Here is a 12769-nt window from a genome sequence, read left to right as displayed (position 1 = left end):
CGGGAGGCTTTGGACCAGGTGGTGCTGGCACGGGACCTGGAGGCTTTGGACCAGGTGGTGCTGGTTCAGGACCTGGAGGCTTTGGACCAGGTGGTGCTGGTGCAGGAACAGGAGGTTTTGGACCGGGTGGTGCTGGCACAGGACCTGGAGGCTTTGGACCAGGAGGTGCTGGTGCAGGAACTGGAGGCTTTGGACCAGGAGGCCAGCGTTTAGGAAAAGTAAAGCCTAAATCTGGTAAGTATTGATTTTGCAATATACATTTTTTAGGTTTTTATTGGTATTTTTTAGCTGAAATAAAGAGTACGTTATTAATTTGCACTTCCTCTTCACGGAACTTCAATTTCAAGGTTATGGAAGCACTGGACAATTAGGTAATGTGTGAAACATATGAAATACAACTGGACTTCTTTATACTACCATTATGGTGATATTGAATCATATTCATATATTATGCAGGAGGAGTACTTGGACACACAACAGGAGGTTCTGGTGGAGTTGGAGGATATGGCCCAACTGGAACAGGCGTAGGCCCCTCTGGTTTTGGGCCTGCAGGTGCTGGAACTGGTGGATACGGGCCTGGAGGTGCTGGAACTGGTGGATATGGACCTGGAGGTGCGGGAACCGGTGGCTATGGACCAGGAGGAGCTGGAACCGGTGGCTATGGACCTGGAGGTGCGGGAACCGGTGGCTATGGACCAGGAGGAGCTGGAACCGGTGGCTATGGACCAGGAGGAGCTGGAATTGGTGGTTTTGGCCCAGGAGGAGGAACTGGAATTGGCCCTGGGAGCCATGGAGCTGGTGGTGTTGGTGGTTATGGTCCAGGGGGACAAGCACTTGGAAACAGAAAGCCTTACAAATCAGGCTATGGCTCTTTGCTGGGAGGAACCGGCTATAGACAAGGTGAAATTCTTCACGGACACCTATGAATCAAAGAAGTTTTTGACACTTGCCTTTAAAACTTAGATGACATCATATGACCATATGATATTTGCATTTTGCAGGTAGTTTGATAGCTAAATGTCTTAGATGCAAACTTAGTGTGCAGGAAAGTGTCATTTCCCAAAAACAAATCTTTCTTCTTCAACCTGTTCATGTTCAGGTGGCGCAGGAGGGCTTCCTGGTGCAGGTGCAGGTACAGGAGGTGTCATTGGAGGTCCAGGTATGTCCTAAGATTTTTCAAGACGACCAATTTAAGGTCTGACCGAGGACATACTACATCGCTGAACATATTTTGTATTTGATTTCCAGGAGGTGCAGGAGGTGCTGTTGGGCCGGTCCAAGGTGCAGGAGGTGGAGCCGGTGGGTCGCTTGGTCAGTAAAGTTTTACATTACGCTAAATGGCATTAGAAAAAAAAGAAGTAGTTCTGGTCCAGGGTCCCTCAGAGGTTTGAAAATGATCAAGGCTGCAATGTGTCTGTTGTTCCATCAGGGGGTGTTGGCCCCGGTTACGGCGGCGTGGCTGGTGGAGGCTACACAGGTAAGAGAAATGAAGGTGCTGGGACAATTTTTATCACAAAAGTAATGAGGTAAAACTTTTGCTGGGTGATATTGTTGGTTGATTTTGTCATGTTTTTTGTTACTGTTCTACAGGATACACCGGGGATGGACAGAAATGTAAGGAGCCTCATTCTAACATACAAATGATTTGCACAATCAATGGGACAAAATGTTTGAAAGTATTCCATATGGTTTTTTGTGTTTTGCATTTCTATTGTCTGTACTTCTGGATATTCATGAATCCAAACGCCACCCAAAAAACCTTTATATCTTCCAGCTCCAGCACAGAAGGCAGCCAAATATGCAGCCATGCAAGCTTTACTGGGAACTGGAGGCTACAGAGGTAGGAATCACACAGGAAAAAGAGTCTTGGGTGTTTGCAAAATCTTGTCAACACACAAAGAAATCCAGACTCTATTTCATTGTAAAAGTCAAGAGTCAATCAGGTATATTTCACCTGACGGATGTGTTGGATAAATTAACAGAGACAAAGTTATGGTAGAATAGTCAGTTCCAAAAGCAGACAGGAAACGAAAAGTGTCCCACAGATCTGGCATGTTTCAGTGTAACAGTCACTCCCACGAAACAGGAACTATGTGGTCAGGTTTTCTCGTCAAGCGTAACTTTTTGTTGAAACCGCTACATCACTTGTTTTTCTTTCCTCCCTTTTTTTGATAAAACTTCACTAAACCTTAGAAGGCCCCCTGTGATGATTCACTTTATGAGCGTTTTCCAAAAAAGAACCACACAGAACATCCATTTCCATTCTTCACTTCTTTTGCTTGCTCATCTTCAGAGTGCCTCAGGGCCACCTTTTTTAAACCCCTTCCAAAAGTGTGGAAAGTCAGAGAAATCACCAGCTATAGCAGGAAGCTGAGGTCAAGTTCTTTAACAGTGGGATTGCAGTTTTCTGGAAATTACCCGATAATTATTTATGCAATGCTGCTCCACTGGAGCCCAAGTTGAAACATAAAGGACTGAAAATTGTTTCATTAACATATGATCTCCATGAAAGTTGAAAAAAAACATTCACTTTTAGGGCGATTTAATGTGCCAACTGTGTTTGAACATAAAACATATTGAACAGGGTCCCGTTTTCTATCAGGTGGTCGGTAAACATCTCTGTTCTGGTTTTAAAGGTGCTGGCTGTCAGGGTAAATACTGTGGTCGAAGGAGGAAGTGAGAAACCACCAAACAGGATGTGACCTCATCAACTAAACAAAACAAAAAAAAAAGAACAGCAGTGGTGCTATTGCATGATGACAGAATGTAAATTGTTTTCTCTGCATTACAAGCTACTACTTCTTCAGCACATTCCATATTTTGATTTGCAATCATTTTAATTTCATTCTGAGGGGATACTGACAAACTCACGCAATTTCTCTGGAAATGTATGGCAAAAGTTTACCAACATCAACTTTTTTTGTCTTGCCGCATGTGGGCAGAGAACTGTCAACAACAAGGAACTCAAACTGTGTTGTTCTGTTTGAAAAGCAGTGTTTTTCTGTTTCAGTTCCACACCACTTCCTTACCAACACATTTCAGCCACTGTTTTACACATACATCACCTGGATGAGTATGGTTGTAAACTTTTAGTAAACATGCACATTTTGAAAAAAATATATAATTAGGGGGATATAATGGAAAATCCTGATAGTGCTTTTTAAATGTTATCTGTAGAGCACTAATTTCTGTGTTGTTGTTTTTGTTTTACTGTGTCGATGTGCCTTTTAACATTGTTGGAGGAAATGTTCATGTGTGCTAGCCTTTTTTTTTTAAATTATGCAGACAAAACAAAAAAACAGTCAGACTTTTATTTATCCTCATTTCACTACTTCAAGCACACTGATATGGAATTAAATATTTGCGGTATATAGTGTGCGTGTGAGTATTTACAATATTTAAACCAGTGTATTACTATGATTAAGAAACATTCTTTGTTTTCTACAGTGTCCTCAATTGTGCACATGCTCTCTCACATACAGTTTGTGATGTTGTGTGCATAAAATGTGCCATCTTGTACACCTGAGCTCCCGCTCGGCAGTGTCCCTGTTGTGTAGTTCACTATGTTTGCTTTGTTTCCACCATCTGTATTCCACACGTGGTGTCTGAGAGAAAATGATATGGTTGTGTACACTTTCAGAAAGTTCTGTCCATAAATAAAAAGGGGAAACAAATTGAGATCACTGACGTTATTGTTCATTTAGAGGGTAACAGGAGAAGTTCGGTGCATGTGCACAAACGGAGAAAACCCCAAACACAAAAAGTGAGCAACAAAGTGACGAGCGGCTTCACGGTGTCAGCTGAGAGTGATTCAACAAGACTGTTGCACAGGCACACAAAAATATCAGTGCCGAGGTCAGGCACTGCTTCCCGCCGGGAAATCAATTTGAACTTCAAAGCAGCTCTATGTAACATCTTACTACACTTGAGGAAAAACATTTTGTTTTCTTTATGAAGAACTACAGAAAGTGACATCACTGTGGACCCCAGGTAACATTTAGCACGCAGTCTGAGGTTGAGCAGCTCATCATCTTGCTCTATCTATCTATCTATCTATCTATCTATCTATCTATCTATCTATCTATCTAAACCTCACTCAATGACAAACACACATGAATGGAGAAAACAAAGAATCACAGAAGCCGCACACTAACACAAGCACTCCTCTCGCCCGCCTCACTCGACTGACATGAGCGGACTTGTGAGAGGATGACATAATTCCTGTCAACTGTGTTCAGAAATGCAGTCTGATACTCAGGCTCTGCTAGCACTGTAACGCACAATACTCAACAAACAGACACCTGAACACCGGGATGTTTGTCCAGAACGCTATATGGCACATGAATGAACACTTAATGTAATGCTAATCTGCTGAGCACTGAACTTCACTGCCCTTTTTTTTTTGTCCTTCTACTGCATTTGTCCTGTTTTTGTTCTTGATTTATATGAGCACACTAAATGTTTATGGTAGAGCGTGGTGTTAATATATATGGAGGCTGACAATACAATGCAATGGTTTTAAATTCAGTGTGCAAAAAAACTCAGCACAGGAGGAACTCTGTCTCACCTCACTGGTCTGGAGTTCTAAACTGGACCAACTATGTTGAAGGCCTTTCTGGAAGCAGGAACGCAGACCGCTCTCAGCTGACTCTGCTCGTTGCTCACGTGGACAGTTTGGATGAATAGTATCAATGGCCCCTCTGCTCCCGCTCCTGAGCCCCCCGTGCTTCCACTGAGTTCTCGCTGCTTTTGTGGTCCTCTGCATGTGTGTGTGTGTGTGTGTGTGTGTGTGTGTGTGTGTGTGTGTGTGCGTGTGCGTGTGTATGTGTGCACATTTGATGAATGGTAGCGCCTCACACTGTGGGGTCATGACAGGGCAGTAATTGGGGCATTCATAAAGAGATTACACGTGTGTGCCGATGCCGGCGGAGCTCGTTCGGAAACTCACACCACGTTTTCAAACACATGCAAAAGTGCATAAACACCTGTGACGACTTCACATTCTCGTCTTGCCTGAGGTGTAACTGTATCTCGTGCACTCCAAGTAAGCGCGGGGCAGAGGGGTGGGAGGGTGGAGGAGCAGAACTTCTATAATGGGATTGGGCTTTTTCCTTTTTTTCTTCTCCTCAGCAGCCAGCAGAGGGAGACTGGCCAGCTGGTGGTGTCAGCAGCCGGGTCAGGGGGTGTTTTTTTTTCTCTCACACCGCCTCACTTCACATTAAAGAGAAGCAGCAACCAGTGCAGACAGGAAGCTTCAGAGCGCACAAAGTCAAGTTCAGAGCGGCCACGCCTGCCGCAACATGTTGGAGGGGCGCGTGGCGCTGCGACTCTTCTCCGACGGGGTCTTTCTGTTTTAAGAGTTTCTTTTATTTATTTATTTATTTATTTTTACCTCTCGGATGTGGGACTAGATTCGATCTGCGAGAGGGCTAGTGGGGAAGCATGTCTCGTCGGGACCAGAGGTTTCGCAGGGGGACGAAAGGACGGTAAGAGAAGCTGATGGTGACATGTGTGCGTGAATGTGCGCGCGGTGAGGCTGAGCGAGCGCAGGAGGGGTAAGGGCGAGTGCGCAAAAAGTATGACTGTTGTCACACTTCCTCAAAGTGACTTCTGCCCGCCACAAAGTGAATTGCATTGTCAGTTTTCGCAAGGACTGTCAGCCTAACAGTGATGGCGGCTCTGGGTGGCGTTCACACTTTGGAGCATCTTGTTGATTGGCTCAACACTTTTAACAAGCGGGGCAGATGATCCATCGCTCACACCCTCGCCGCAAAACAACACGCGGCGGAGACGGTGCCACTGCGGAACCAAACGTGTTGCAACCACACGGAAAGCAAATGTCCTCCACAGAGCCGAGAGGTTCCACAGGAAACACGCAGGAGGAGCGACTGATGTGGACATTAATGCGTCATCGAATTCTTCTTTACGTTCGACCCAAGTTCAGGTCGCGACCTGTTTTGTTTTACTGGCGGGCAGGTGTGAGCTCGTTATAGGAAGGAGAAGAACCCAGCCGGGCCCAAACAAATTACAAGAACAACTAATGCAGGACACAAACCCTGTGGATGGGGATTATGAAAGTATGGGACGAACTCCTAGATTCCATCATCTCGCAGCGTTTTTGGTTGAGTTGCAGATGTATGGCTGCAGGTTCCACAACCGTCACCGGGGCGGGGGCGGTAATAAAGTCAAGATGTATAAAATTAGCCAGCATGTGGCTTTTAAAAAAAAATAATAATAATAAAAAATATATTATTATTATTATTTTTTATTATTATTATTATTATTTATTTATTTTTCATTACTAAAAAAAAAAAAATTGCCACTGAGGAAATGACCTAATGATTTCCTCAGTAACCGGTGACGGTCAGCTCTAAAATGGGATCACTAGCGGCGCTTTCATTAGCGTCCCCAGGAGACGAACTCTGTTACGACACAGCTTCCTGTCACTGAGTTGTGTTTAGCTCACTGAAGGGCTCCCACATGAGATACAATAGACCTCACAGTTGTTGTTATTGTTGTTGTTATTATTATTATGGCCAGTTATCAAACAAATAATCCCTGGTGGTCACGTCACTGTTTACCACCCTAGTTGGAACATCTTTGAGGACAAAAGAACGAAAGAAAGGAAATCAGAGAGGACACAACATGCTACAATTTAGCATAGTTGGTGGAAGTGGCTGGAAACACAAAAATCCTAATGGTCAGGCTGCAATGAGGACAACTGAATTGCACAAATGTCTTCAAAAGCTCCAATCTAAATTGTTTGTAATTGATGGGAGCAAACATAATCATTTTTTAAGGAGAAAATGGTAGGATTTGGGCCAGCATCGGGTTGGAACTGCCCAGGAAGCCACCACAGCGCGCACCCTGCAGCGATGGCAGTCTTATCAGAGGTGGACAATGTTTCCTGGTTAGAAGTAACAGCAAATGAAGACACTAGAGTGTGTTCTCTACTCTGCTGCCTGGCTTCAGTTCAATGTGCACCGTGTTGTATTAAGTCACAATGCAGTGATGTGCACCAAGCAGTAAAAACCGCAACAGTAAGGAATAACTCATTGCTAATAGTGAGAGAAGAGTACCTATTAATTTGCCAGTTGGAACTCATTATTTAGGCTTTTGTTTCCCCCGTTGCTCTGGAACACGTGGCAAGGAAAAAACTGTCTATTTCACTTTTATTTTTTTCCACAAATATTGTGACCTGAACGAATACAAAGTACAGACGTCTGTCATCAGATGAACTTTAGCCTCTACCACCCAAACATCTCCCTCATTTCTGCAGCAAGGGAACCTTTTCAACAGCTAATTTAAGAACCCTGTGACATTTTCAGAAAACCTTGAACTGTGCCGTCCACAGGAAGTCACCTCCCACTCCGGTTGTACTCTCAGGGAGATAAGGAAGCAGTTTCTCTCCCTCTCTCTCTCTCTCTCTCTCTCTCTCTCTCTCTCTCTCTCTCTCTCTCTCTCTCTCTCTCTCCCCGTCTCTTTCAGTTTTGCCATTTAGTTTCATTCTCTGTGTCAATCTTTGTTTGGGAGTGCTCTTTGGAGAATAACAACAAGTGGGTTGTTGTGGGGCTTTTTTCTTTAATAGGAAACACATGACTTACAAGTGACATCATACAGAAAGTGCTTCTCTATGTTGTAACATTAGTTGGAAATTAGTTCTCTTGCTTACAGTGAGACCGCAGTTTGAGACATCATTATTTATAATGCATCCTTTCATCACAATGCCCGATTGGGAGACAGCAGTGTTTCATCCAAAAGTTGTTGTTTTTTACTTGTTTGTTTGTTTTTATGTTTGTCCTAACTGTGTTATTTAAGAGTCCGCCACTCTTTGTCCCCCTCCTCTCATTGTATAGGTGCTGTGAATGCGGCTGTATCCTGTCCCACTGGTACTATGAAAGAGAGGGACAGCTCTACTGTAAGAAACACTACTGGGCCCGCTATGGGGAGCACTGCCATGGCTGCAAGGACAGCATCACTAAAGGATTTGTCATGGTAATGGGACAGATCATTTTAACAGTACTATTGGTTGCAATGACACATGGCCATGAGACCATATTGGAATAAGCTTGGCGACACAGGACGGCAAAGTTAAAGCAACACCATCTGTTTGGTTTTTTTCCTTCTCTTTTCCCACCATGTGTTTTTTTTAATGTTAAATGAATGCTTACATGGGTAGTTTTTTTTGTTGTTGTTGTTTTTGACAATTTGTTGCATTGTAAGGGGGAGAGCGGTACCCCTGCCATTCAAACAGCGCCCCCGGCTGGAGTGCTGCCCAATCCATTGCCCCAGTCACTGCCTTCTCCCACGGCAAGACAATCGTCCTGGCATTCTACCAAATTTTACTGCTCCTAAATAAGGCTAGCCAACATGTACAGTGCCTGTGCCAACACTCCCTGTTACGAGTCAAAGAATGCTAGGTTCAAAAACTAGATACTGTTAGCGCGATACATTGTAGCAGCCAAACACTTTACGGAAGACCAACTGTGGTTTTTATTTTGTGACACTGACCCTGCAACTTATTGTGTTATTCCTTTGCTTTTCTGCCCTGTCGCTGCAAAAAACAGCAAAAATTGATCCGTTTGGTGAGCCAGATTAAAAATAGCTGCAACATTGATCTCTCAAATCCACTATCTGCTTGATCAAGCAGACACTGTGCTTTTAAAACATCATGTTGATTCAATTTTATATAATTCTACTTCCGAAATTATGCCACCAGACTGGAGTGGTGGAACAGCAGAAAGAGAATGAGGAGGCCTTCTCATCTTTATCCAACATTCAAAGCCTTCCTGCTTCTTTTGTTTCCTCCTGGTTGGAAGAAAACACTATTTTTCAGCGCTCAATCCACAGGATATCCTCTCGCACATCCTGATACTGCAAAAGCCTCAAGGCAGGAATGTGAAGAAAGAGACAAGCGTGCTCTTTTAGACGTCAGGGCTCTTGCAGTGTGCTTCATCACGCCGTCTCCTTGATCAAACAGGTTGCCGGGGAGCAGAAGTATCACCCGGAGTGTTTCACCTGTATGAGGTGCGACATGTTCATTGGGTATGGAGACGTGTACACGCTTGTTGAACACACACAACTCTACTGGTAAGTTGAAAGGTGCTTTACAAAGGCACAATAAAACCAGTAAATGAAATCACAAATGAAGTGAGTTGTGTTCAAACAGATTCATAACTCTCCGCCCATCTCGTCATACGTCTGTTCTGCAGCGGCCACTGCTATGGTCAGGGTGAGCTGTCAGCAAAGTCAGCCTTCTCTCTTGCCAAGAGTTCCCACATGGTGGCTCTGGTGTCTTTGCCTCCGAATGCCGGTGCTGGGCGGGGCCTGACAGTCTCTGTTCACCTCAGCCAAGAGAACAGTCCAGTGGTCACTGTCACAGGGTGAGTCCCCAGAACGGAAGACTGACTCACTCTCATCATCATCATCATCTCTCTAAGTCATGGTTATGCTTTTTCAGGTTTGACGCAACTGCCCTTAGTCCTGACCTGCTTCCCTCAGTTCACAGTGGGGACCGAATACTGGAGGTCAATGGTGTCCCAGTCTGCAACATACCTCCAGACGAGGTGCTGGCACATGTAGATATATCATGAAAAGTAAATGAGGTGACAGGTACTGGCTCAAGGCTTAAACTGGATCGTGTATCATTCCCTATAGATAAACTCTGTGATCCAGGATACAGCGAGACCTCTGCAGCTGACTATTGAACACAACCCCCAGAATCCTGATGAGCTCCCTCAAGCGAACGCTTCCTCCAACCCTGCTGGTGGCCCTGAGCCTTGTGCTCCTGAGAAACTCAGTTCGACCCACAAACTTCCAAGTTTGGAGGAAGAGCTGAGCCCAGAGGAGGAGACCGGTGAAAGAATAAGGATGAGCACCCTGCCGAGTAAACAACACGAACACCAAGGAACTGTGGGACTGCGGACCAGACACATTTTGTGAGTGCTCGCTTTTGGGTTTGCTTTTTCACTTTTAGTCGTCTTCATTTTTCAACCGCAAGTCTTGTGTTCTTTATCAGGCGCAGTAGCAGCATAGACAAGTGTCCGCTGTCTCCTGGGGCGCTGTCACTGTTATCCCAGAAGAGAGACATGGTTCGCTCAGAGTCCCTCCGTGTGGACTCTGGAGACCGGACCCATCGCATCTTTAGACCTTCGGACCTCATCCACGGGGAGGTCATTGGAAAGGGCTTCTTCGGACAGGCCGTCAAGGTGCTTCGCTTTCTTCACATCCCACTTTGTTCTTTTCGTTATTTTTGCCTGACTTTTATTCTGCTTCATCCGTTGTAAATCAAAAATTCATGTTTGTCGTCAAGGTAACACACCAGGAAACAGGGGAGGTGATGGTGATGAAGGAGTTGATACGCTTTGACGAAGAGACGCAGAAGACCTTCTTAAAGGAGGCGAGTGGTCCTGGTTTAGCCAACCATCACATTTGAGGGATGTGTTTGTTTGAACGCGTTCTACATGTATGTGCAGGTGAAGGTGATGCGCTGTCTGGACCACCCTAACGTGTTAAAGTTCATCGGACTGTTTTATAAAGACAAACGAATAAACTTTGTCTCTGAATATATCCAAGGAGGAACTCTGAGAGAGACCATAGTAAAGATGGTAAGACAAACATGCTTCTTGCCTGTGCGGCTGCAAGATAAATATGAAATTTGCACTGATCATAACGTAATCTTTCCAACCTGGAAGGACGAGAAATTTCCCTGGAACATCAGAGTGGGTTACGCTAAAGACATTGCAGCTGGAATGGTGAGTCTTTGGAATTACAGCAAAGAAAATGATTCATATCCAACATCGATTGCCTCATGTACACTGTCTCTCCGCTTGTCAAGGCCTATCTGCACTCCATGAATGTTATTCACCGAGATCTGAACTCACACAACTGCCTCGTCAGAGAGGTAAGCAAGTTTTTAGGCCAAAACAAGTCCCTAAAATGTATGATTTCAGATGCGTTACTGTGACACAGACCAGAACCAGAACTTTATCAGAAGCATCACTTTGTTCATCAAAAGTCCCCTCTTTTACAATCTAGAACCAGTCCGTGGTGGTGGCTGATTTTGGCCTGGCTCGGCTGGTGACGGAGGAGAGGAATCGCAGCCGAACGTCCTCTGTGGATCAGCCCGTGAAACTGTCCGAGCTGCGCAAGCCTGACCGGAGGAAGCGCTACACTGTGGTGGGAAACCCCTACTGGATGGCCCCTGAGATGCTATATGGTCAGTGAGTCTGCACCACTCATCACACTTACATTTTGGATCTGAAAAAAGCTGCAGTGGAGACGATGTTCCAAACCTCCAATCTTGGCTTTCAGGAAAAAGCTACGATGAACGTGTGGATATCTTCTCCTTTGGAATCATCATGTGCGAGGTAAAGCGGCACAAACGAAAGCCTCAAAGCTGATAGTGAATTTGAGAATAAATGAAATTCCTTCACTGTGCGTCTTTTCTCTCAAGATAATCGGCAGAGTTAGCGCTGATCCCGATTTCATGCCGCGGGCAAAGGATTTCGGACTAAACGTGGCCAGTTTCCTGCAGGAGTTCCACCCACCGCTGTGTCCCTCTGCCTTCCTGCCGCTGGCTGTCCTCTGCTGTGAAATGGATGTTGAAAAAAGGTACCATTGTACAAACACAGCCCTGAAATTCTGAGCTCTTGCTTTTTGTGTGAACCCTCCATGTCTCCTGGACTCTTTCAGGCCTTCCTTCTCAAAGCTGGCCGAGTGGCTGGACAACTTGCTGATGCACATGGACATCGGTCTGCATCTGCTCTCTGAGCTGGACCAGCTTTGCAAGACCTTCTGGCAGAATCGCAGCAATCAAAACCTCATCCACAACAAGGACGGCCCCCGGCCACAGGTGGAAAAAGAAAATAACAGCCAAAACGGAGTGCAAGGCCATTTCGAAAAACTAAACTCGCGACAGGACACGACAACTACTGAGTGCAGCCACCCGAGAGAGGAATGTACTGGACTTTCGCTGGATCAATGCCAGAACTGTTGCAGTTCTGCGGGAATAGAATCAGGCATGGAAACTCATGAAAACAATAGCACCTCGGGACAACCGCAAACCCAGAAAGAGGTTTCAGAACCAGTAGCAGGACAGTCCAACAGACCCAGAAGAATATGTAGCGCGCTTTGGGACAAAAGCACAGAGGAGTCTTCTTGAACAACAAAATCCAGCTTGATTCAGCCTCTTTTTTTTCATTTTGAGATAAATTGTGAAAAACTGAGAAAACGGTCCTGGCAGTAGTGACTGGGGAAGACTGGCACGCTGGATTATAACCAGCAACTGAAACCTCCTTCAGGTCACGTGTTGCCTCACTGCTTTATGAGCCAATATTTATGTTGAATCAGTTGTTTGACGCTGGAGGAACAAAAACGCTTTCTTTCAGTCGCGTCTTTCTTTTCCTCGAGAGCTGCTCAGCACTGAGTAGTGAGCAGAATGATGAAAATGTCTTCACATATCTCCAGGTCAACGTCTACGACATGCAGTATTTAAGCTCTCTCTCTATTTTAAGGGGTCAGCCACTGATCTCACCTTTGTCCTCAAGATGTGAAAGACGCTGCTCTTTTTATACTCACACACCCTCACACGTCTCCTGGCCGGGACACAGCCAGCCGAGGTGTGACTTCAAGTTCACAGCTGGCTCAAGTGAAAACGGGGAAACGTTTCTAATGTTTCTTTTGTGGCAAATATGTTAGCGAAACTCGAATAAATATTTAACAATTTGCACTTTGATGTTAACTCTTGTTTGATTATCAAGCACAAACA

At 45.0% G+C, this 12769-nt stretch overlaps 2 protein-coding genes across 4 annotated transcripts; both read left to right on the top strand.

Moving 5' to 3' along the window:
* Nucleotides 1-352: 352 nt before the first annotated feature.
* On the top strand, nucleotides 353-3672 carry LOC142891921 (uncharacterized). Of its 3 annotated transcripts, XM_076031855.1 has the most exons (10): nucleotides 353-371; nucleotides 457-552; nucleotides 583-900; nucleotides 1100-1159; nucleotides 1249-1311; nucleotides 1430-1477; nucleotides 1591-1614; nucleotides 1775-1840; nucleotides 2637-3009; nucleotides 3155-3672. In XM_076031855.1, the coding sequence occupies exons 3-9, from the start codon at nucleotides 601-603 to the stop codon at nucleotides 2700-2702; spliced, it is 627 nt and encodes a 208-aa protein (XP_075887970.1). In that variant the 5' UTR covers nucleotides 353-371; nucleotides 457-552; nucleotides 583-600; the 3' UTR covers nucleotides 2703-3009; nucleotides 3155-3672. The 3 variants fall into 3 exon arrangements, with proteins under 3 accessions (XP_075887970.1, XP_075887972.1, XP_075887973.1); XM_076031857.1 differs by lacking the exon at nucleotides 353-371 and having other exon boundaries at nucleotides 464-747; nucleotides 796-900; XM_076031858.1 differs by lacking the exon at nucleotides 353-371 and having other exon boundaries at nucleotides 503-552; nucleotides 643-900.
* Nucleotides 3673-5210: 1538 nt separating this feature from the next.
* On the top strand, nucleotides 5211-12726 carry LOC142891916 (LIM domain kinase 1-like). The gene is made up of 15 exons (XM_076031850.1): nucleotides 5211-5486; nucleotides 7857-7995; nucleotides 8981-9090; nucleotides 9213-9383; nucleotides 9461-9566; nucleotides 9658-9938; nucleotides 10019-10208; nucleotides 10313-10399; nucleotides 10476-10607; nucleotides 10695-10754; nucleotides 10838-10903; nucleotides 11038-11218; nucleotides 11314-11369; nucleotides 11456-11613; nucleotides 11695-12726. Exons 1-15 carry the CDS (start codon nucleotides 5443-5445, stop codon nucleotides 12161-12163), a joined length of 2250 nt encoding a protein of 749 aa, XP_075887965.1. The 5' UTR covers nucleotides 5211-5442; the 3' UTR covers nucleotides 12164-12726.
* Nucleotides 12727-12769: the final 43 nt, after the last annotated feature.

This window comes from Nelusetta ayraudi, unplaced genomic scaffold (assembly GCF_046127955.1).
Source record: "Nelusetta ayraudi isolate G7.1 ecotype Tasmania unplaced genomic scaffold, CSIRO-AGI_Nayr_v1 ptg000033l, whole genome shotgun sequence".
Classification (NCBI taxonomy): domain Eukaryota; kingdom Metazoa; phylum Chordata; class Actinopteri; order Tetraodontiformes; family Monacanthidae; genus Nelusetta; species Nelusetta ayraudi.
This window is presented reverse-complemented; position numbering and strand designations above follow the sequence as displayed.

What these genes read in the sequence shown, in the direction of transcription:
- LOC142891921 (XM_076031855.1), top strand. Translation starts at nt 601, where the DNA reads ATGGACCTGGAGGTGCGGGAACCGGTGGCTATGGACCAGGAGGAGCTG. An exon ending in TGGAGCCGGTGGGTCGCTTG is followed by an intron (nt 1,312 to 1,429) that starts GTCAGTAAAGTT and finishes TTGTTCCATCAG; the next exon opens with GGGGTGTTGGCCCCGGTTAC. An exon ending in GGCTGGTGGAGGCTACACAG is followed by an intron (nt 1,478 to 1,590) that starts GTAAGAGAAATG and finishes ACTGTTCTACAG; the next exon opens with GATACACCGGGGATGGACAG.
- LOC142891916 (XM_076031850.1), top strand. Translation starts at nt 5,443, where the DNA reads ATGTCTCGTCGGGACCAGAGGTTTCGCAGGGGGACGAAAGGACG. An exon ending in TCTTCGGACAGGCCGTCAAG is followed by an intron (nt 10,209 to 10,312) that starts GTGCTTCGCTTT and finishes TTTGTCGTCAAG; the next exon opens with GTAACACACCAGGAAACAGG. An exon ending in AGAAGACCTTCTTAAAGGAG is followed by an intron (nt 10,400 to 10,475) that starts GCGAGTGGTCCT and finishes ATGTATGTGCAG; the next exon opens with GTGAAGGTGATGCGCTGTCT.